The following is a 22,301-nucleotide window of genomic DNA, read 5'->3' as shown; positions in this document are numbered from 1 at the left end:
CAACATGCTTCTAATTAAGCTCAGACCCGGATCATAAAATCCACCTGCAGACCAGAATCCAAATCCTGCTCCTCTAATAGATTTTATTGGGCGGTGATGCTCCTCAATTTCTCAGAGTTCAGCAGGTTTAGATCCACACGTTTCTCTGCACTCCTTCCAAGAAGAAAAAAGTAAAACTCTCCTTAAGTTGTGATTAACCTAGAAACCCTTCACAATGTGACGAAAGTTTAAACACAAAAGGTTTACATTTTATTTTCCACATGTGATTGTTTTTTCTAGCCGAGTTTAAATTCTGTTTTATGCAAAGGATGCTCTGGTTGCAGTGAGACAGTCGTAATCCACATCTGGCCTCCCTTCTCGCCAACTTAATGAATCACCGAGCGAAGAGAATAGTGTCGCTTATCACCCTGTGATGGAGTGCTAACAGCCCATCATCGGTTTGGTGTTGAGGGTCGCTATGGAGGCGCGTGAATTCCCCCCCCCCCCCCCCCGCCTTGCTAAGGCACAGCTGCAAGGCGCACTTTCATGCACCAGAATAAATCCAATGACAGTCTTTGTTTTTATAATCATAGTATTGTTATGGGCTTATGAGTTTGGCTCATAATGAACTTTGTCATAAATCAGTCAAAAAAGAAGACTAATGACACACAGACACACGCACACCAGGAGACTTATGGAAGTTGACCCGCTCCACATTCTGCTGGACATTCTGCTTTTCCAGACATGTTGCATTTTCTCATAATGTGAGGCTAACGTTGGCAGCAAACTCAACTTCTGGCACCTGCGCATGCCCAGGGATGCCTGATGAGTTGCGTAAATCATATGGCTTCCTACAGCGTCCAGGAGCTTCACAGAAACCTTAAAACAGCAGGAAAAAAATGACGGAAGACGGATCTGTCTCAAAGAATCCCAAACATTTTCATTTGTTACTGTTTAATTACTTAGGCCTGAGCTCCAGTTGAAAAAATAAGGAGCGCATTCCTTACTGTACATGATCTGGAGATTCACTCTCTCGCTCGGCAGGAGCGCTCATAGAACTCCGCTTTCTGTGGGTGTCAGATGACTTTGGTGAGCTCTTCCACACAACCAACAAGTGTTCCTTCAAGTTTTATGGCTGCAGAGTGTGAAATCAAAGCAGAGCAGCCATAAATCTATGAGGAGACCGAACGACAATCTGCCCGATAGGCGAACATTTGGTCCTCATCATCATCACTCACATCAGAAATGAGGAATCCCCCGAAATCCAGGTTTACGCAGTACGAGTCATTTTCGTCAAAATTTAGAGATGATTGCTGAAACGCAAAACGATTCCTCAGCAGAGCTATTTGCATATTATAAAGTCTCACGGAGCTGTCCATTTCCTCTCCATCGCCCACCCCCACCCATCTTTCATCCCACCCTTCCCTCCTCCCTAACGGTGGCTGCTTCAGGCTGTCAGCGAGGCAGGCTATAAAACCGAGAGGGACGGCTCAGAGAGGAGCCTGCAGCTTTTGAGTAACTGCCTCCGCGCGGAAAACATCTACCCGACTCAAACTTTTGGATATTTTAAGGGAAACTCACACGTGGGGCCTCTAAACGCGCGGGAGTCATTGGTTTTTTGTTTGTTCAAATCAGGCGTTTTTGGAGAACCTTTTCTGGAGATTTGGGATGCTGGTTCCCTGCGCGCTCCGCTCCCCGCTGTGCGTCCTGAGCTGCGCGTGGGGCATCACGCGGGACAAGCATCGCGGCTAAAGTCAACTCTGCAAACTCTGCCCATCCAATCGGATAAGTGTCAGGCGTGTTTCAGAGGGGGACTTCAAAGATGTGGACGACCGGAGCTCCTTTGGTCCACACAAACCCTCAAACTACAAAAACAGAGTCGTCCATGTTTGCATATTCTGCTGCAGGCAGATAGTTTGTATCAAATTAATGTCAGCAAAGCCTCGCGGATATCGCTGAAATATGTCATCTCTCTGACTGGCACACCGCTGAGCGGTATCGAGGAATATGAGTCGATTTTCATGGATGAGCAAATGAGCGTTTAGATCCCGCCCACTTTCACTGATTGACAGAGACATTCTCCTGAAAAAGCTCAAATGCCACAGCATGAGAATAAATCATCTTTTTAATGATGTATTGGAATTTAAGCGGCATATTAAAGCTTCCATCACAGTCTACACAGATAAAGCAACAATCGTCTCTAAAGCACTTGCCAAGTCCAAAGTAGAGTAAACAAAATATCACTATTCTCTTAGGGAACATCTATAAATAAATATAACGGTTAAAGACTGTGATATTTTGAAGTCACATGTTGTCAGATTCCTTAAAGAGAACAAGTTTTCACGTTCCTCAGAGAAACAGAAGAACATTCAAATCCGGGAAATCTACAGAACGTCCCTAATAAAATCATTTTAAGCCAAAAAACATTTATCCTCACCACTTTAAAAATGGCCTTATGCTATGAATTCAAACTCCAGTCAGGAAGTTCTCTTCAAAATAAGAGGGGGCCCAGAATGAAGCTGCTTTACATTCATTCACTTTTCAGAGCCTGAAACTGTTGACCTGACATCATTTATCATTGGATTCATCATTTTAGCTTCTTAAAAACCTCTTCAACTAAATTTCATAATCTAAATATATATAGTAAAAATTTCTTTCTAAAACGTGTAAAGTTTGTGTTCAGCTTTCTGGCTGAAAGAACACCATAAACAGGAAGAGAATAAAAATGTTTCCTGCATCAGACTGCTTTTACTTTGAAAGGGTCATGTACAGCAGTGGACCGGCAGGGATAGCAGAAAATCTGCATCCTCCACTGCAAAAGGCCACGAGGCTTTGAATGGATGCAGTTCAAACATGGTGGATGAGCTTTGCCAGTTTCTGCTGTTCCCTTTTATGTTTGTAAATCTGTTTTTACGTAAAGGCTAACTGAAGATGATCTGATCTTAGGGGTGAAGGAGAATGCGACGTTTGTGAGTGACAGGTTCTTTCACGAACCTTCTTCTAAGTTGTTCCTAACAACAAAAAACACACAATATTAATAAATTATAGACATTACAGTAACTTGATTTTTCACAAGTGAGACCCGAGACAACGTGAATGTTCAGAATGACGGAAAACACGAAGGTCAGAAGAGCCATCCTGAGAAAAAGAGGTTTCTTCAGGTCCAATGAAACATTTCTGGAAACTTCAGTTGTCTGAGTAACTGAAAGCTTGAAATGATGCATGAACCCCGTCACTGATTAGTGATCAAGTCCAGGCTCAAAGATCCTTGTCCATCGTGATTTGGTCGTGTGTGTTGATCCTGTCGGGCAGCAGACCTTCCTCAGTGGCCACCCAGGACTCCCGGACCTGGAGAAGAACAGCACTAGAGCTGACCTGCAGCTTTGTCTGAGGACGGACCTTTATAAATGTTTTCAGCTAACTGACCTTGAATGGCTCACTCACTCCGATAATGCACTGCAGGATGCTGCTGAAGTAACACAACACGCAGTCCCCGCCCCTCACAGGGATCTCCTCTTTACTGATGTAAACCTGCAAGAAGAAACTCATTAAGCTCCAGCAGACGTGAATGACCCAAACTCCATCTCCAGACGGGTACCTGCATCACTTCCTGGTTGAAGGCCACCTCGTTGTCTTTGACCCACGTGTAGGTGATGTAGTCTGAGACGCTGCTGAACCCAACCTGGAACCCATAAAGACCTCATGAATCTGCTCCTGCAAAGGCGTCTTTAGCAGCTGCCGATAGACAAGTCACCTTATACAGTCCAATCCAGTCCCAGCTGCTGGAGGGAAATGGTTGCAGGGGGCTGTACAGGATCATGGAGTCGATATCTGCGCTCCAGTCACCTTCTGTCTGCAAACGCACCAGAGGAGTATCGAACTTCTTCTTCAGCTAGAGGGGCGTAGAAACAGAATACCTTTTACTTTAGATCAGTGGGACCCAACCTTTCTCTGGCCTCGGACCGGTTCAATGTCAGACAACGTTTTCACGGACCAGCCGGTACGACGATGAAATGAACGTCCAGTTTTTTTACTTCTAGGTTCCCTCGACTCGAAAAACCCACACAAACTTTAAAGGTGCGATGGATAAATACAAAATAAATGGTCACTAAAACTGGTATTTTCTAAATATAACTATAAACACGAATCCACCGTTTGAACCACTTTATTGGCAGCATCCTCTGAATATTAGGCAACTGGTTGCTGAATATTAATATGCATTTTTATTATGGTGTGTAGGAACAATAAATCCAGATCTGGCGTAAAAACTCCTGGTTTTTGTCTGCTAAATGCAGCTCTCTTTTATTTTGAAGTCAAAGCCTCTTCTCTTCTGTTTCCTCACTGGCTCTTTTCTGCCAAAAGAAACTTTCCAAATACGTTCGTCTTTTATTAACTTTGCTAGCTTAGGTTTTTCAATTTTACGGTCGGCACAGCTGTTTTAACAAAGAAGCGAATAGATTTTGACACGTGACTGAGTGACTTCACATGCATCAAGTATGAGTCGGCTGTGGTGGAGAGAATCTAGTAGTTTTCCAAAATAAAAGCTTTCTTCAGAATCAGATTAGAAATAAGATGGACAAAATGTGGGAGGTGTTTTTTTTGTCTGTAGCCCGGTACCAACTGTGCTTTGCACCCATACCTGTCTGCAGGGTTGGGGACCACTTATTTAGATAAATCTACCAACAGATCTGATATCTGTGGTTAAGAGTAACTGGTGATTTTAAAAGTGTGTTAGTATTGTTAAACATAAATGTTTTGCAAGATTTAGATAATATAACTGCTGGAATTTGAGTGTGGAGCTAATATAACAACATATAATATAACAATATAATAAATCAGACTTTAGGGTTCCAGTTACTGAAAGTTTAAAGATTTCAAACATAATTTACAAAACAAATTGACGTCGTCCGGACGGCGGAGCGTCTCACCTCCACAGAGAAGATGCCGAGGACGGGCTTATGATCGCTGATGCTGAACTCCATGCTGCTGGAGTACAGCTCCTGTCTGACCTTCAGAGGGAACTCCTCATCCTCCTCAAGCTGTCGGATCCTTTTGACATCTGGCCTGGAACCATCTTCTTCTTGCTCGTCAGGGGGCGGGGCTTTAGGTCGGATCCTCCACAGAATCCTGTCGGTCCAGGCCGGTTTTCTTTTCTTACCGCTACAGAGTTTATTTGACAGAAGAAAAGTAAATCAGTTGCTAAAATTCTGATTTTTAAAGTCTTGAGAAGCTCTTGATGTGGAGGAGGTTCAGCTGAATGTTCAGTGAACTTTCTTCTCTGACATGGTGTTACTGGACAGAAGCATGACGGGACAACATGACATGGAGGTAAGAAGCACAACATGCGAGGAAACAGTAAAAGGGGACTTGAACAAAAACCTGCTTTTGAATTTAAACGTCAGACGTGTTCCACAGAGTCATGAGGTCTTGAACCAAGCGTGTTAATAAAGCTTTATCCAGTTCTGAAAGCATTAGGGGGTGTTAAACCTTATAATCCAAGACCACACAGGGGTTATGCTTACTGGGATGTTTAGTGGTTGCTCACAGCAACCAAACATATAAATGTGCACAGAAATGTCTTACTTAAAGCCAAACCATGTTTGGTAGAACCTAAGAAGGAGAAGCAGGTGAAGAGTAAACCAAAGGTCTCAAAACATGATCCAACATTGGTCGATGATTTCTGTCTTTTGCTCTTTTAGAGTCACATTTGTGAGGACCAAGAAACCTGTACATGGCAGAATGAGTCCCACCCCACCCAGCTCAGCTGCCCGTCCTACCTCAGCCAGTTCCTCATCAACGTTGCCCCACCCCCCAGGAACAAGCTGGCCCCTCAAAGGCAAAGCATCGTTACAGCAGAGATCTGACCATCACGTTCACTGAAGTTCTAACCTGCTGTCGTAGGAATCAGAGTTCAGGTCAAACTTGTAGGTGGGCGCGAAGTCCAGCGGCCCCTCCTCAAACTCCTGTAGCAGCGCCTCCTTTTTCTTCATCATATTTAACTGTAAGGACACAGTTTAGATTCACTCAGAGTTTCTGCATGAGCAGGTATCAGGTGAGTCATCTAGACCAGGGGAGGGCAGACTTTTTGACTCGCGGGCCTCAGAGGGTTCTAAAATTCAATAGAAGGGCCGGAGTCCTTCTCCGGGAGCAGGTGCGTGGAGTGTTTTGGTAATCCACTGTATAAGAGAAAGAAATAACATGGAATCTGGACAGAAACATTCAGATCTAAAATTTATATACATTTTAAAACAGAACATTATTGAATTTTTATTTCAAAACAATGCCTTCTGTTCTCATTTTAGAGCTAATTGCACCAATAGCTTGATGTACTTTGTGTAAAACGCAAACTTAGAGAATTGCTGCGTTCATGTTGTGTTTGAATGATCGGAAGAATGAAAAACAACAAATTGTCCAACACCACATGGATGCTAAAGCAGGGGTCTTTTTCTTGTGAAGGCCACATAACTTCTTTTCTTCTCCGATGTGTCTTAATTTGCCCAATTTTAAACTTCTTTTGTCTTTCTAGTATTGTGAAGCCCTTTAGTACCCTCAAGGACATGTAAAGTGCTATATGAATCAAGTTTCATTCATTGATTAATCCTTCATGATTCTGATCTGTGAGGCTTTAATTTCAGTCAGGATGTTTATTTAAAAAAAAAAAAGACCAAACTGGACGATGTTCTCAGATGATCAGCAAAGACAATTTCAGCTAAAGTGTTGTAATAGAGTTGACACCAACAGGAAGTTAACGGAAGACGTCAATAAAAGTGAAGCCAAGATCTCAACCCTTTTGGGTTTTGCAAACATGTAGATCAGGGGTCGGGAACCCATGGCTCGTGAGCCACATCTGGCTCTTTTGATGGCCACATCTGGCTCGCAGACAAATCTTTAATTAAAAAAAAAAACATTTCATTAGACCAGTCATTCTCGGGCGCGATGCGATGCCAGTTTGGAACAGCCTGAAACTTGTGAATGTTTACTGAACTCGGCAGATGCGAGCTCCCGTCTTTGAGAAGGAAAAGGGGAGGGGTAGTGGGCGCAGGCAGCAAGGTGAGGCGGCGCACTGATTAGAACACGCTGCCCGTCGCATACCACACACTGCAGCCTGTGAGTATTGCTGTACTGACAATGTTTGGCTCTGTGTGTGCATGTGAACAGTCTCTCAAATCTAAAAAACATTAAGACCAACCTATGATCAGGTTTAACGGATGAAAGTCTCAACGCCTGCATGAAGCTTAAACTCACCATGTATCAACCAGACTATAAGACCATCAGCATAACCACGCAGCACCAGAAGTCACAATAATGGTAATAAATAATCATTTATTAGCAACAGCATAATGTCGAGTCTCTTTCCCACACTGAGTCACGGAGACTTTCTTTATTCTGGTTACTGTAGGCCGTAACCAATGCTGTACAACATATTCAGCAATTCCTGAATCTGTCCCGCTGAGAGTGCTTCCTCCAATTTTTTATTCCCCTGCTCCCTCCTATTTCCCTTATTCGGTCCATAGCTGAACCCCATTGGTCCAAACTACCTAACGACAGGCTGTGCGACAGAACTGAGAGCCAATCAGCATCTCTGCTTGATGGGTTTAATGAACTCTGGAACTTAGAACTCAACCCAACAGCCACCCAGTCCAACTCAGCCCGCTACAATAACAAGGTTATTAAAAGAAACCACATATTTATTGTACTTGCAAAGTGTTGAAATTAAAAAAATGCAAACATTCACTTTTAGTTTTAGTTTTAAACATATTGTATGGCTCTCGCGAAATTATATTTAAAAATATCAGTTCATGACTCTCGGCCAAAAAGGTTCCCAACCCCTGATGTAGAGGTTAAGAGCAGAGAACTTGGGGAGCTTAGAAGACAACATCTGTGTTTTGGTGTTAGAGGAAGAGGACGGTTGAATCCTGCAGAGACACTGGAACAACAGTTTTATGCTTTAGCTTCCTATCGAGGCATAAGCTGCTCCCCAGGTTTGTACTGCAGAACCTTGAGACACAGAACCAAACTCAAACCTGGTCTTTGCTCCACAGCAGGTTGTACGTCTTGTTGGTGAGACAGGAGCGAATGAAGTGCATGCCATGGTCTTGGATTCGGAAGTTCAGGTCTCCAAACAAGAAGACTAGCCTGGACAAGGCACAGGAGGAAAACGTCAGTTCTTCTCGTTTCAAAGGATTTGGTCAAGGTTCAACCAGATGAATGAAGTTCTGACTTCTTCATTAACACCTGCTGCATCTTTGAGTGTTTGTGCTCACCTGTGGTCCATTATTTTTGAAGCCTTCTTACAATCAAAGGTCTGAGTGTCCACGATGCTCTCAAACTCGTCCACTCTGTGTGTGGCATATTCAATGTGAGGAGTCAAATGGCAGTTGAGGAAGCAGAGCGTGTGACCGTAGAAAGAGAAGCGAATGGACACACCCCCTTTGTTACCCTGAGGATGAAACAGGAAGTCACAGTAAACCTGTCGATCCGCTCTTTCTGTTCACTTCATCACATCAGAGGGGACACATCAACAGAAAAAAATTCTTCAAAGCTTTTCTTTTCAAACAGAAAATACAGGAATTTGGGATGTTTTTAAATAAACTAGCAGACATCCCATCGAAAAAGTTCCTTACATTCAAGAACAATGAATACAGTCCTGACGTTTGACATGTGTGCGCATCGTCTCACTACTTTCTGTTGATCTTAAAGCTTCTTTACATTTTCAACTGATATTTCTGATCATGCAGAGTGGAACATTTTGACAGAATATTGATGTATGATCTTAGAAAGATTTAGGACAAAATCAGAGCCACAGTTCTGCTCAAATGAACAGATCCAAATTATGTTCATGTGAAATCAAATGAGTACAAAGGCTGTTCACCTTCAGCCATATATGAATGTAAAGGAGAACCTAATACCGCGTTCACACTGAACGCCATTCGTACGTCAGAATCGCTGCTAGACGCTTGTTCAAAAATGTGTTGGCATTCCAGACTCCTGTGGGAGGAGCTACTGACCAAAGCCTCATCTCTACATGGGAGCACTGACTATCATTTACAGTCTACACATAGAAGACATGGATGATGAGTCCAAAGACTCTTCCTGTACAGTGAGATTCACCGTCTACTGCAGGCTTTCAGTGGTACTTCCATCTCTCTGTGACCCAGTTTGATGACTTGCTGTCCATGGAAGGAAAAACTACAAATGAAAGCCGCAAGCTACGTTGTTGGGCCTACAGATGCTAGCCTCCCTCTGTGTCCCCCTTTTGACCTGGCCTCACTAGCTAAGAGGATGTTGAACGCGCCGTATTCTTCTCTTCCCCAGCCAGCCTAGTCAACAAAAACAAAAAAGTAAACAATTTTTTTCAAAAATGCAGCTTTTCTGTTAGTTTTATTTCCATCTGGGGGTGACGAATATGTCTGTCAATTTTAAAAGTATGGTTAAACCGTTGGATTTTCTCGGCAGATGAGGTTTTTTGTTTAGCACGCCCAATACATTCTTATTGTTCGTCATATTGTTTTGTTCAGCTTGAACCAGCGATCCATGTAACAATATTCCAGTAAGAAATGTAGCAACAGGGGAACGCCACTTATGCTAGCTCACCAAACTAACGCTGTTATAAATCTACAAAATTCTTATTCCAGCATTTTTTTCCCAAATCTTCCCAATGATGCTCAAGGACTTAGGAGACGATAGATGAAAAACCCTTGGAGGAGTTTGGATTTGCATATGCAAGATGACGGCCTCTTTTCGAAGTCAAAGTCAACAAAACTTCAGTTGTGGTTGTACCCTTAAGGTGGCGGCGTGTGTGAAATTTCGTGAAAATTACTCAAACAAAACGGGGGGGGGGGGGGGGGGGGGGGGGGGAATATGACAAATCGCCTAATTTCATATTTTACCACAAAACGGCCACCAGGTCGTAGGTTCTGTTGCCATCCCATAATAATTGCAAAACTTCCCTTGGACATCCCCAATAAAAGGCACAAGACAAAGGAAAATCTTTTTTCTTTTGTCTTGTCTCCGTACAAATAAGAAAATATCACAAGGTTCAGGAGGAGAACGATCCGATTCTCCTTGTTGTTTTGTACCCTGCCTGCTGATCATCAACACGTCACGGGCCAAAGCGGAGTCCCTGATTGGTTGATGTGATGTGTATCTTTTGCAACAGCTCAGATATTTGACTTTTGTCATTAGTGAAGATTTAAATAACATTGTTTTGTTTAACACACGGTTGAGTGAAGAGTGAGTTCCCACCCAGTAACCAAAGATGCCGGTGCGCGTGTACGTGGCCCGTATGTCTCTGATGAACGGCACGTGCTCCAGTTTGGAGAAGAAGAGCAGCAGAAGGCCCTGCATTCTTATGGAAGACACCTGAAATGATAGAGAACCTGGATGGATCTGTTCCCGCTCACACCTGGAAGGCACCGTGCATGCGCCGGACCACCTGTACCTTCACACATGACCGCGGTGCCAAAGTGGACATGAACAGGTGACTCCAAGGGTCATCGAAGACCATATCCGACAAAAACCGAACTGGTCCAGAGTACACTTCCTGCAGGCTAAACAAAAACGTCACGAATGTCAGCCTGGTCTGATATTTAACAGAATGGTGGGGTCAGAGGTCACAATACCCGATGATGTAGAGGTCTGCAGGTTTTGATGAGTTCAGGTGGAGCAATGAGGTCACATCCTCAGGAGGATCTGCCGTGGCTACATTCCACGTCACCATGTGAAGCCTGAGAGGGAAGAAGATAAGGAATAGTGGTCACTTTCCAACCATAACCCCCTGGGAGATTCATGTTTCCCTGATCCAACACACCTGGTTCAGACCGTCACTTGAGAGCGACTCCTTCATTTAAATGTGTTGGAACAGGAAAACATGTAAAACAGAGCTGCCCAACCCTGGTCCTTAGGATGCCCCACCCTGCTTGGTTTCCCAAGTCTTCATACTGTCATGTACCTGGTATCTTCAGCCAATCAGAACTTTCCATCACCTGGCCCAGCCAATCAGCAGTAGGAAGAGCAGGAGAAAAACAAGCAGGGTGGCTGATCTGATGTAAACCTCCAAACCCCTCAAACTGTAAGGGGTTTGGAGGAAAATCTTTTAAAGTATTTCCAGTCTGACCTCACGCTGATCAGTTTAGGTTCTGTGGCTTCATTGTTCAGCTACTTAGCAATGTGGCCTTTGAAAGGCTCAAGCACTGAAAGCTCAAGTAGATCAAGAAATGAGAGAGCTAAAAGAGAACCAACAATTACCCCTAAAAAAGCATCCAATGTACAAAAAAAACGGAATCTCTAAAAAGAGCACACAAAATTTTACTTTAAAAACACTTTGGAAAGAGAGTCGGACTTAGAAGAACAGACAAAATGTGAGGAAAAGGGAACCAGAAACACAAAAACTTTGAACTTTAACCAAAGATAAATGCATCAGGATTCAGCATGAACGCTGCAACAACAGAACCTCTATAGTAATGATGGTCCAAGCAGGTCAGGCTGCTGCAGATAGTGAACATAAACTATTTCACCAAAGCATAGGCAGCTCAAAAAACTCTTCGGGAGGCTCTCGGCTACGACCAATCCAGTGGACAGTAAAAGTTCAGCAGACATTCAGCTCACAGAACTAGGAGAAGAAAACATCAGGCCTCTAAAAAACATGTCAAAAGTCAGAAGATTGATTTTCTCTCCACCTGAAGATGCGCTTTTTGGCCACCTTGGAGCAAGCAAGAAAGGCACTGTCCAGAGTCTCCACCATTTTCTCATGTAGCTCATTTTTTAGCTCCACGTCATCCATGCAGGTCATCAGCTGGCTGAGCCGGTGCCGTAGCGCCAGTCTGGTCCCGGTCGACTGCGTGGCATCGGAGGAGATGGTGTTGCTGCGAGAACGCCCTACAGAACCAAGGAGGCGGCTAATTTCATCCATTCTGATGCAAGATATGCAGAACAACCAGATGGGATGGGCTGACCGGTTCTGGACCAAACCAGTAGAAGAGTAAAAGGAGTCTGGAGAGCAGCAAGTCTTTTCAGAATCAAACCACCGAGCAGACTGAGGAAAACTCCAGGACTCAACCGTTGGGACCAATTAGGAAACGGGTTTGTTTGTTCCACAGGTGGTCTTTGTGTATTCATACCAGCTCTAATCTCATTGCAAAATGTCTCAACAATATGCCCATTAAAATCTGAGTAAAGTCAAATGTAAAAACCCAAGTCCGTCCCTCCAAAAGCGGCTGAGCGCTCAGCTGCTCCATCGTCAGATTAAGCAGTGAAATATTTTAATTTTTAAACTCCAAATCCACAGCAGGTATGCGATGTTAAGCAACATAATCCTCCTGGATGAAAGCCGTCATCTTTACTGATATGAGCTCTGCAGTGTGGATGCAGGAACAACAGCAACTTTTCAGAACCAGCAGAACTGCTCAGGAACCAACACGAATTCTAGTGAGGATTGGCTAAACAAAAAAATAAATTGCATCACTCCACATTGATGAAGACAAAGATAAACACAGAACCAAGTTAAAAAAAAAGAAAAAGGTTAAATATAAACAAAGAGACAAACGTCTGTGACTCTCCTGTGACTCACAGAACTGATGCAGACATCAGGAACTATTCAGAGAACAAATTTCCACTTTCCAGCAAAAACAGACTTTTTTTCAGTGATCACTGGGACTTAAAAAAAAAACCCTAATCCTATGCAACCTCTTGTGCTGAAAGATTTATTTGGTCCGGTGTCTTATAGACCAGAGCCGTTGCCTGTATATGAGAAATGGACTGAGACACCCCTCCCCTCTGGTGTTCCAAACAGGAAGTACCCGTTGGCTCCAAGAAGCCAAACCCATAAACGGAACGTATATATACAGGGGTTGACATAGCCCAGAAATTTGCACTGGCCCACAGGGCCAGTAGTTTTTGAAAGTTACTGGCCCGACACCGCGCACAGCGAGACCCGCCGCTCCGCAGGTGCTTGTAACTATAGGGGGGTCCGGGGGCATGCCCCCGGAAAATTTTAATATGGTGCAATTTGGTGCATTCTGGTGACATCTAACACTAATTTATACACTTTTCAATGACTGAAAATAGAGCATTATCAAACTTAAATCTGCTCTAGTCTGTTTCAGATGTTTTGAAGAGAGCACTGGAGTGAAGTAGTTAACACTAGTTAAGAAGTTTTCATGCTGCTTCTAATCACTGCTATTTCACATTTGTTCCTAATCAATAGTTAAGAAGTTTTATTGACTTTTTTGCTCTGACTGCCTTAAGGTTCTGCTTTTTGTTACTGTTGCAAAGTTACATTTACTTTTTAGTTACTTTAGTTGCTTAATTAAATTAAATAATTGAAAAATTAAATAAAATTAAATTACTGAGATCATTCAGCTAACTAGAAATACTTATTGCTTACAGTGTTGTAAAGAAAACCAAAATGAAGTAGTTTGACATTATACTGCCTTTGAGTCTGAGATTCAGGTATTTGGAGTTGCCTTTGATTCTTTGACATTCAGCTTAAAGCTTAGTGGATACAGTTTCATCTTCAATGCATTCATTAAATATCTTGCTGTCCATACTACTAATTCCACCCACTCCATCTAACATATTCCTATCTATTCCTGCCATGTCTTCCACATCTCTGACATGCTTCAGTCTCTCTTCAGTGACGGTGTTGGATTTATGATCATCGCGGTGAAAAACCACCAGGGGGCGCGCGCTGATATGTTTGTCAGTTTAAAGTGTGGGTGACATGGCCTATTTTAATAAGCCAAAATATAGTAAATAGTCTCTATTTCATGTTGCGATTGTATTTAATATTTTTCGAAAAAGAATAGCGAAAAACGCGATATAAACAACGAGGACGGCCGCCGGCTTCACGCATTCCGCCGACTTCGCGCCGCCATGTTTGTGACGTAACGAAAGGCAGACAACATGGCTAGCACCGATAGCAAAGCACAGAGTGATGCTACCTATTAGCGATTTATCATCAGATGAACAGAAAGATGAAGAGGAAAGTTGCGGAGATTATCATGATGATGAGTCACTTTTGCAACCGTATCGATTCGAAGCCTTTTGCGAAAGTGAGGAGGATATAGCAGAAAGTAGTAGGTCTAGTGATGCCGATGACGATAGCCAGCATGAAGATTCGGCTAGACTCCAGTAAGTCTAAAAAATGTATAAAATTAAATTACTCCACTTACCCTAAAATATACTCAAAATGTCCCCTTTTGGCCTAATCTAAACAAAGGTAAACACTGGTTTTCAACCCAATTTACAAAATAAATGTCACAAAATAAAAGTTTCCCAGATATTACTACTCTTTAGTTAACAAAGTCACTGTATACCATTAACAACTGTGGAACATTAACAGTTTTACCTGTTTGAACCAGTTTGAAACCTTTTCTCGTGCGCTCGCGCTCACACACACACACACACAGTTCAGTTTACTCACGGTACCGGCACCTCAAAAGCAAAAGAAAAAAAAACGTTGCAGGCCTGTTGCTTCTCTTGCAAAACATTGAGTGCGTTGAAATACTCCAGTTGGATCCAAGGACAACAGAAAACACGACTACTTCGCCTCAATGTGATCCATCGTGATGCACACTAGCTTAGCAGCCTCCGCTCCCGACTCCAGCGCCGTCCTCTCCGACCCAGATAACGGCTCGCTCGCTTCCAGCTCACCCGCCTTTCCTCGACTCAGAAGCCAAGATCCTCCTCCCAACTCTCCGTTCAAAATTCTTCGTTTGTGTCCCGGTTTTTGTCCCTTCGAAAACGCAGACTTCTCTCCTGCAGATCTGGAGGGAAAAATCCTTCGCCGTCCACCTTCTTGAACTTTCCCCTTTTCAGCAGCGTTTCTTGTTTTGGGAATTTATACACAGATACACTTTCACTAGATGTATTGCTACATCCAGCTGCCACACAACGACTTGGCATGTTGATGATTAACAGATTTAAACACGAGAGAAACGAAGACTACCTGTTTTGTTTACATGCTGTCCGAAGCGGAACTGCGAAAGTCAACGCCTTTCGTGACGTCACAGGTCATATCGAGGTCACTTCCAGCCTGCGCTCTTAGCGGCAAATTCAAATCTCTGATTCCTTCGAAAGATGTCTATTATTCATATGCTTCGGATTTTTTTCGACGCTAACTATTGGTATCAATAGAATCAGCGTTTAAAGGGCTTTTTTATTTGACAAAGTTGTTCAAAGCATGGCATCCACACTTTAAATATATCTGCATAAAATGTAATAATAACCCACTGGCTTGTTCCTTCGTTGTTGCTGTTTAACATTGTTTAGTATTGAATTGTTACATTCAATAAAGTTTGAAAAAAAAATTGAGTGAGCACGTGCCGCGTGGTGCTCGGCAGTGACAGCCGCGCGCAGGCGGGAGAGGAGGAGAAGAGTGATAAAAGGTTTCCCATAGAAACCCTTGAAGTGTGAACACAGGACTAGCAGAAAAAGTGAATTATAAAGACGAGGTAAATCTACACGTTTTCGCAAAATATACTTTATTGAAAAAGGTGAAAAATGTATTAATTGTTAGATATTTTAATAAGTTTTACTTTTATAAGTAAAAAATAAAGTCTTGTGGTCCGTACTGCTCGAAAAACAGGACCGGGCCAGCGGACAAATGGCTATGTCGAGCCCTGATATAGAAATAAACAGCTATTAGTCATTCTATTTGTCAGAATAATCATTCTTACTCTCAGACTTTTTTTTTCTTTTCAATGTTCTTGAAAATGTTGTTTTTCTATGATATTTCTTTCAGTGGTGATGTTAATCAAGTAATAACCAAACCAATCAGATGCATCAATAAAAATAGGTGGAGCCTGCTGGTCCCTACATCCAAGCGTTCAAAACTTTTGTTTGAGAGATTTCGTGTCGCCTGCTTTCAAGAGGTAGGGCTGTGGCCTCCCAACAAGCTCACTCCTGATTGGTGAAGGTAGTTGACATGGAAACAGGTCACTGCGTACTGACGATGTCTGGCTCCAACATAGCAGGGTTGCGAAAAAAAATAGCGACTAAATTAACCTCATTTGGTTGGAGCTGGAAGTAAACTATTTTCTATGGCTGACGTCTGTCTCTCTCCCTCCCTCCCTCCCTCACTCTCTCATACAGTCGACCACCGGAATCCAGCGAGAGCTGCAAAGTTCACTGTTTGAAAAACAATATTCTCTTTTTTCATGTTTTTTGTTGGCATTTATTTATTTAAACATAGTTTTTAAATATTAACAATACCTTAATTATAACAGTGCTATATGCTTTTATATGCAACTCTTTTAATGCATTTAATTTTTGAATGTTCCTTTCAAAATAAAACATATCCTGTGTCAAAAAAGACCCTCCAGCTGCAGCAGATTTACCTAATTTAAAAATAAAGTAAAGTTAAACCTGACATTTTCTATTATGACGCCATCATCCTTCTTCATCATTTTACTATTGAATAACATGACACCACTGGTGTCCAAATTCAAAATAAAATCTTTAAGTTAATTCTCATAATAAACCACTCCATGTTGCTCAGTTATCTGACATGTTAAAATTCGAAATTCAAAACCTAATGAGCTGCAATAACTACAGACTACAAGCCAGTATTTATTAAAAGCAAAGCCAAAGAAAGAGCTAACGGATAACGAGCCGCATGATGATGATGATTAAGCTCCGGAGCATCAGGTGGTTGCAGACCCCAGCTCCAGAAGAAGAACGTGGAGGAAGAAACTCTCACCTGAAACTCTCGCGCAGATGAACTCTAGCGTCCGTCTGTTCGTCTTTCTCCTCCGTCATCCCCGCACCTGACAGGAACACAGGTTCATTCATGATGCTAGCACGCGCTCAGCCTCACCTCAGCCTGTCAGGTAAACTTCACTGCAGCAAACTTCTCGTCTACAGCGTTAGCATTAGCTGGATGTGTTTACTAACGACTGGTTCCCGGAGCAGAGAGGACTTTCCGCAGCAGTTACTGAAATTATTTGGTAAAAAAGCCGCTAGCTACAGATGCTAAACAAAAAAGGTTTTCTTTTCAAGTCAACATTTTAAAGTGAAAGTATAAAACATAAATTACCTTATATGCTTTGGTAGTAATATTCCCTTCTGTGTTGGTTAATCTACTTCGAAAGGAGAAGACTGGAATCTGCTGCGAAACGGTCCTGATCCTAAATGCGTTTGTTGATGGTCGTAGCTGCCGCCCTTGTTCCGGAAAGCGGATGGCCTTCAACATAAAAGCATAAAGAGGAAGTTGCTCGTGTATTATTTTGAAGGGACTCTGCTAGACATCCGGCTTAGCTCCAACCAATATTTTTTTTTTTTTTTTTTTTTATTGAAAAAGACAGTTGAGGTTAACAGTTTGAGACAATTGTATACAACTATGCAAAGTATAAAAACATCGAAAAAAGGTACTGGACATGTACAAACAACAAATGCAGAATAAAGACAATATAATTTTTTTTACCAATAATACAGAAAAATAAAATAAAATAAATAAAAGACATTAAAATAAAAATTAAAAAAAGGGGGGGTTTACATAGACATTGTAATTAATCTTAACTTAGGGGGCTATCAAGAAGCTGTAATTTACATATGATACTTTGAAGTTCCATAGCAGTTTTTTTTTCCATGAAGTTTACAGATGAAAAAAAAGAGCAGAGTTCTTTATGAAATGTAGAAAAAAATGGTTTGATTTTAAGGAAACGGCATTTATGTATATAGAATTTACCCAAAATAATTACAACATTCAGAATAAGTTCTGTGTTCTTGTTTTCTAAAATAAACCCAAAAATGATATCCTTAATAGAATAGTCTGCTAAAAGTGGAATCTTGGGGAAAAGCCAATAATGTAAACTATTCCAAAAGACATCAGAATAAAAACATTCAAAGAAAAGATGCTCAGTTGTTTCAATCTCCACATGACAAAAAGAACAACAATTTTCAGGAATTCCAAACCGTTTTCTTAATAATTCCTTGGAAGGGTAAATACCTGAAAAGGTCTTAAAGTGAACTTCCTTGGCTTTAGGAGGAATGGGTAGTTTTAAATATTTAGTTCGTATTTGTTTCTTTTTTGAATTATTAAAATATTGGGTTATATAATTTGGATTTGAGATGTAGGGAAAGGACGTTACAATAAAATATTCTCTGATTTGAAGGTTTGGGAGTTTGGCAGTTGCTATGTTGTGTCCATTAATCAGAAGCTTGGGGACAGTAGGATGTCTGTAGATGTCATTATGAAACAAATCAGAAACTGAGCTCACAACATTTTAAGGAATGGCCTTAATAATTTTTTCAAAATCTTTTCTATTCGTTAGTGAACCATATTTAGCTGTGAAATCATCAAAAGACATGAGAGTGGCATTGTCATTAAGAAGATGCATTAAAGACCAAATTCCATTTTCAAACCATGTTGGAACAAAGATAGATTTGTTTCTGATAGTGATGTATCTGCAGTTCCATATGGGAGTGTTGTGTGGACTGTAATTGTGTTTATAAATGAGCTTCCAATACATGAGAACTTGCTGATGAAAAGACGAAAGTTGAATGGGAAGTTTCTTATTGTCAAAATCACAACTGAGTAAAAATTGGATCCCTCCTAGGCTGGAAAATATTTTATTAGGAACAATGAACCAAATACTATTTTGATTCCTAATAAATGATTTTAACCAGTTTATTTTTAAGGTGCCATTAAGGCTGTTAAAGTCTATGGCTTGAAGACCTCCATCTTCATATTTTTTAGTCAGCGTACCTTGTTTAACATAGTGTGTTTTCCTTTTCCATATGAAGTTAAAATTGACTTGATTAATAGATTTGATGGCTTGTTTAGGGACACCTATAGAATAGGTGGGATATATGAATCTTGATATGCTTTCAATTTTGGTGAGGAGAATTCTACCAAAAATAGAAAGATCTCTCTGTGCCCAGTTATTCAGCAGAGTCGAACATTTCTCTAGTTTGTCCCAAACATTCAGTTTTTCCAAGTCTGTTTTGTTTTTAGTTATATGCATTCCGAGGTATTTAACTGTGGATTTAATAGGAATATTATAAGCATTCAATAATGTACATGGTTTAATGGGTTAGATCTCACATTTGTTTAGGTTCAATTTGAGGCCTGAAGCTTTTGAAAAGATGTCAATAATTTTAAGAATCTTGGGGATGTCATGAAGATTATTAAGGAAAATTGTTGTATCGTCGGCTAGTTGGCTTATTGAAAATTCAGCATTTGCAACTGACAGCTTACCAAAGTCAGTATGTTTGATGAGCAAAGACAGCATTTCTGCTGCTGCAATAAAAAGAAGGGGTGAAATTGGGCAACCTTGTTTTATACCTTTGTTGATGTTAAATCTGTGAGACGTCCCCTGAGGTAAACAAACAGAACTACTGGTTTCATAATAAAAAGTTTTAACTGTATTAATAAATTTGTTACCAAAACCAAAGAATTGCAGAGTTTGAAACATGAAATTATACTCAATCATATCAAAGGCCTTGTAAAAATCTAAAAATAAAATAAAACCGTCTGTATCTATGAGATGTTCATAGTCAATCATATCCAGAACAAGGCGTAAGTTATTATGAATTGAGCGACCTTTAATAAAACCGGACTGCGTTTCAGAGATTATTTGGGTTATGTCTGACTTGAATCTGTTTGAAAATATATGCGTTAGAAGCTTATAGTCAGTATTCAAAAGAGTTATAGGCCTTAAATTATCTAGAAATGTTGGGTCTTTACCTGGCTTGGGAATAAGGGTGATTACACCCTGTTTCATTGTATGTGTTAGAGACCCATTTTGAATAATTTCTTTAAACATTTCAAAAATTAAATCTTTGATATGCTCCCAAAAGAATTTATAAAAGTTACTGGTCAGTCCATCATCACATCCTGGAGCTTTATCCTTGGACAGACAGCTTAAAGCCTTCTCTAATTCCTGCAAAGTTATTTCTGAATCACAAGAATTTCTAAAATTGTCATCAATCTTAGGAATGAAATCTTTAATTGTCTGGAAAAAAGTATTATTGTGGGATTCGGAATAAGATGACCAGTACAAATTACTATAAAATGAACTTATTTCTTTAGAGATCATTTCAGGATCAGAGCATAATTGATTATTAATATGAAGTTTCTTTATAGTATTCTTCTCTTGCCTCTTCTTTTCTAGATTACAGAAATAAGAAGTACTCTTTTCACCAAGCTCCACCCATTTTGCTCGGGATCTGATAAAAGCTCCTTTCGCTTTTTTAATATAAATATCGTCAAGAGAACACTGTAAAATGCTTCTGCGTTGTTTATCATCCTTGTTGAAAACAGGCTTGGAACAAGTCTGATTTAACTCAGTCAAAATTTCAGTTTCTTTTTGCTTATAATGTTTTGCAATTAATTTGCTATGTTTAATGGCAGTTTGACGTACTTTGAATTTAAAGAATTCCCACTTATCAGTGTAAGATTTTAGGGTTGAATCACTATTTATTGTTTCTAATAATTCAATAACAGCATTACAGAAAGTTTCATTAGTGAGAAGTGAAGAATTAAATTTCCAGTAGCCTCTTCCAAAGGATTTTTGGATTTGAGAGCTGACATTAAGTTCAATCAAACAGTGATCAGTAAGGGGAGCTGCTGAGATGTTAACGTCTATTTTGTTTTGTAGAAGGTTATTTGAGACTAGCCAGAAGTCAATCCGAGATTTTGAAGATCCATTAGGCTTGAACCAAGAGAATGTTTGTCTGAGAGGATTTTTGATCCTCCAGGGGTCAGAAACATTAACATCAAGACAAAAGTCCCGTAAAGTTGGATTAATATGATGGGTATTGAACTTTGAGGGTACTCTATCCAGCCATTCATCTAGAACCATGTTATAATCACCACCAATTACTACAGTATTTGTACAGTACTTATGATTGAGAAGTTTGACATGTTTTGCAATTTCTGTTAATAATAACTTGTTTTGACTAAGAATATTATAGCCATAGACATTGCATAAGATCAGAAAACCATCATCAGTTTTAAGAACACAGATGAGCCAGTGGCCGTCATCATCAGAGATATGGGTAATCACTTTGAACGAACAGTTTTTAAAGAGCAAAGCAACTCCAGAAGATTTGTTTGTACCGTGACAGAATAGGATTTTGTCTCCCCATTGATTAGACCAAAACTGTTCGTCTGCTTTAACAGAATGAGTTTCCTGCAGTAGAATGCAGCTGGCTTTCACATTTTTACAGAATAGGAACATAGATTTTCTTTTTACATTGTCTCGTAAACCCCTAACATTTAAAGAAACAAAGTTAAAATTAGACATGAAACACAAAAAAACAATAACACAAAAATGAACAAAAAGTTACTTACTTAGCTAGTTACTGAAGGTGAAAGTTAGCGGTTGGAATTCAGATCCCAAACAACATTGTAATGCAGAACTAGACCTCAAACTTTTAGAATAAATACTTTAAAACTTATAACTTTCAAGTTAACAACAACAGAGTTTCACTTTCCTCTGTGAACTTAAGGTGTGGAAAAAACGGAGCAAATGAGGTTTATGCTTTAAAAACAAAGCATTTATGGTAGTTAACTCCAAACTAGTAAAGAAGAATAAAAAAACACAGCTAGTCTGGAGACAAACGTACTCCGTTGGCGTACCCGATGTATGAGGTTCCATTTGTGCCAAAAATCTGTTTTTGTGTCCACTGTCTATGTCTTTGGTCGTCTCACTTTGTCGTCAGGACTTAGCAAGCTTAGCAAGCGTTGCTACTGTCGATAGCTCCGGTCGTTAGCTACTGTCGATAGCTACTGTCGATAGCTACGGTGTTTGCTACTGTCGATAGCTACTGTCGTTAGCTACAACGTTTCCCCGTGTACGGCCGGTAAATTTTTTCCTGTACTATTGCCGTATTGCCAGAAGGGGGGGGGGGGGGGGGGGGGGGGGGGGGGGGGGGCATGCATACAACGCTTGACACGAAAACAAAGTGGCGCATTACCGCCACCATCTGATCTGGAGGCGAACTACTTCTATTTAACGCGGAGAATGACACATAATAAATATGAACATTTTACGAAGACTATTTATGAATGTGCTGTGTTCTGATCATGAAAAACGTGGCTGATTTATTAATAATAAAATTACAAACACATTGTTGTTGATTTAATGTATTTGTTCAGAAATAAACCCTCAAGTCATTAGTCCATGGCAATATTTATTTTTTCGCCGCTGAATGATTTACGGGGGCCTTGCAAGGAGGCCTTTAAAATATCTTCGATGAGTTACCTTCTCAAATTTTAGTGGGTCGAGTCACTAATTATGAATATAACAGTCGAAAACTGACTGTTTTTTGAGCTTTTCTTTTTAATCTATTTATGTAACCATGAGATGGCGCACTCG

At 40.7% G+C, this 22,301-nt stretch overlaps 1 protein-coding gene across 3 annotated transcripts; it reads right to left on the bottom strand.

Moving 5' to 3' along the window:
- Nucleotides 1-2,086: 2,086 nt before the first annotated feature.
- inpp5ka (inositol polyphosphate-5-phosphatase Ka) lies at nucleotides 2,087-21,802 on the bottom strand. Of its 3 annotated transcripts, none has more exons than XM_078956529.1 (14): nucleotides 21,275-21,802; nucleotides 17,015-17,161; nucleotides 16,679-16,745; nucleotides 10,602-10,706; nucleotides 10,421-10,529; nucleotides 10,225-10,341; nucleotides 8,244-8,419; nucleotides 8,004-8,115; nucleotides 5,869-5,978; nucleotides 4,908-5,139; nucleotides 3,734-3,871; nucleotides 3,578-3,661; nucleotides 3,406-3,510; nucleotides 2,087-3,327 (listed from the first exon to the last, which is right to left on the bottom strand). In XM_078956529.1, exons 3-14 carry the CDS (start codon nucleotides 16,735-16,737, stop codon nucleotides 3,238-3,240), a joined length of 1,437 nt encoding a protein of 478 aa, XP_078812655.1. In that variant the 5' UTR covers nucleotides 16,738-16,745; nucleotides 17,015-17,161; nucleotides 21,275-21,802; the 3' UTR covers nucleotides 2,087-3,237. The 3 variants fall into 3 exon arrangements, with proteins under 3 accessions (XP_078812655.1, XP_078812656.1, XP_078812654.1); XM_078956530.1 differs by having other exon boundaries at nucleotides 21,563-21,802; XM_078956528.1 differs by having other exon boundaries at nucleotides 17,015-21,506.
- Nucleotides 21,803-22,301: the final 499 nt, after the last annotated feature.

This window comes from Oryzias latipes, chromosome 13, assembly GCF_053564925.1.
Source record: "Oryzias latipes strain Hd-rR chromosome 13, Olatipes_Hd-rR_3.1".
Taxonomy (NCBI): domain Eukaryota; kingdom Metazoa; phylum Chordata; class Actinopteri; order Beloniformes; family Adrianichthyidae; genus Oryzias; species Oryzias latipes.
Note: the sequence above shows the minus strand (reverse complement) of the source record. Positions and strands in the feature narration are given on the sequence as shown.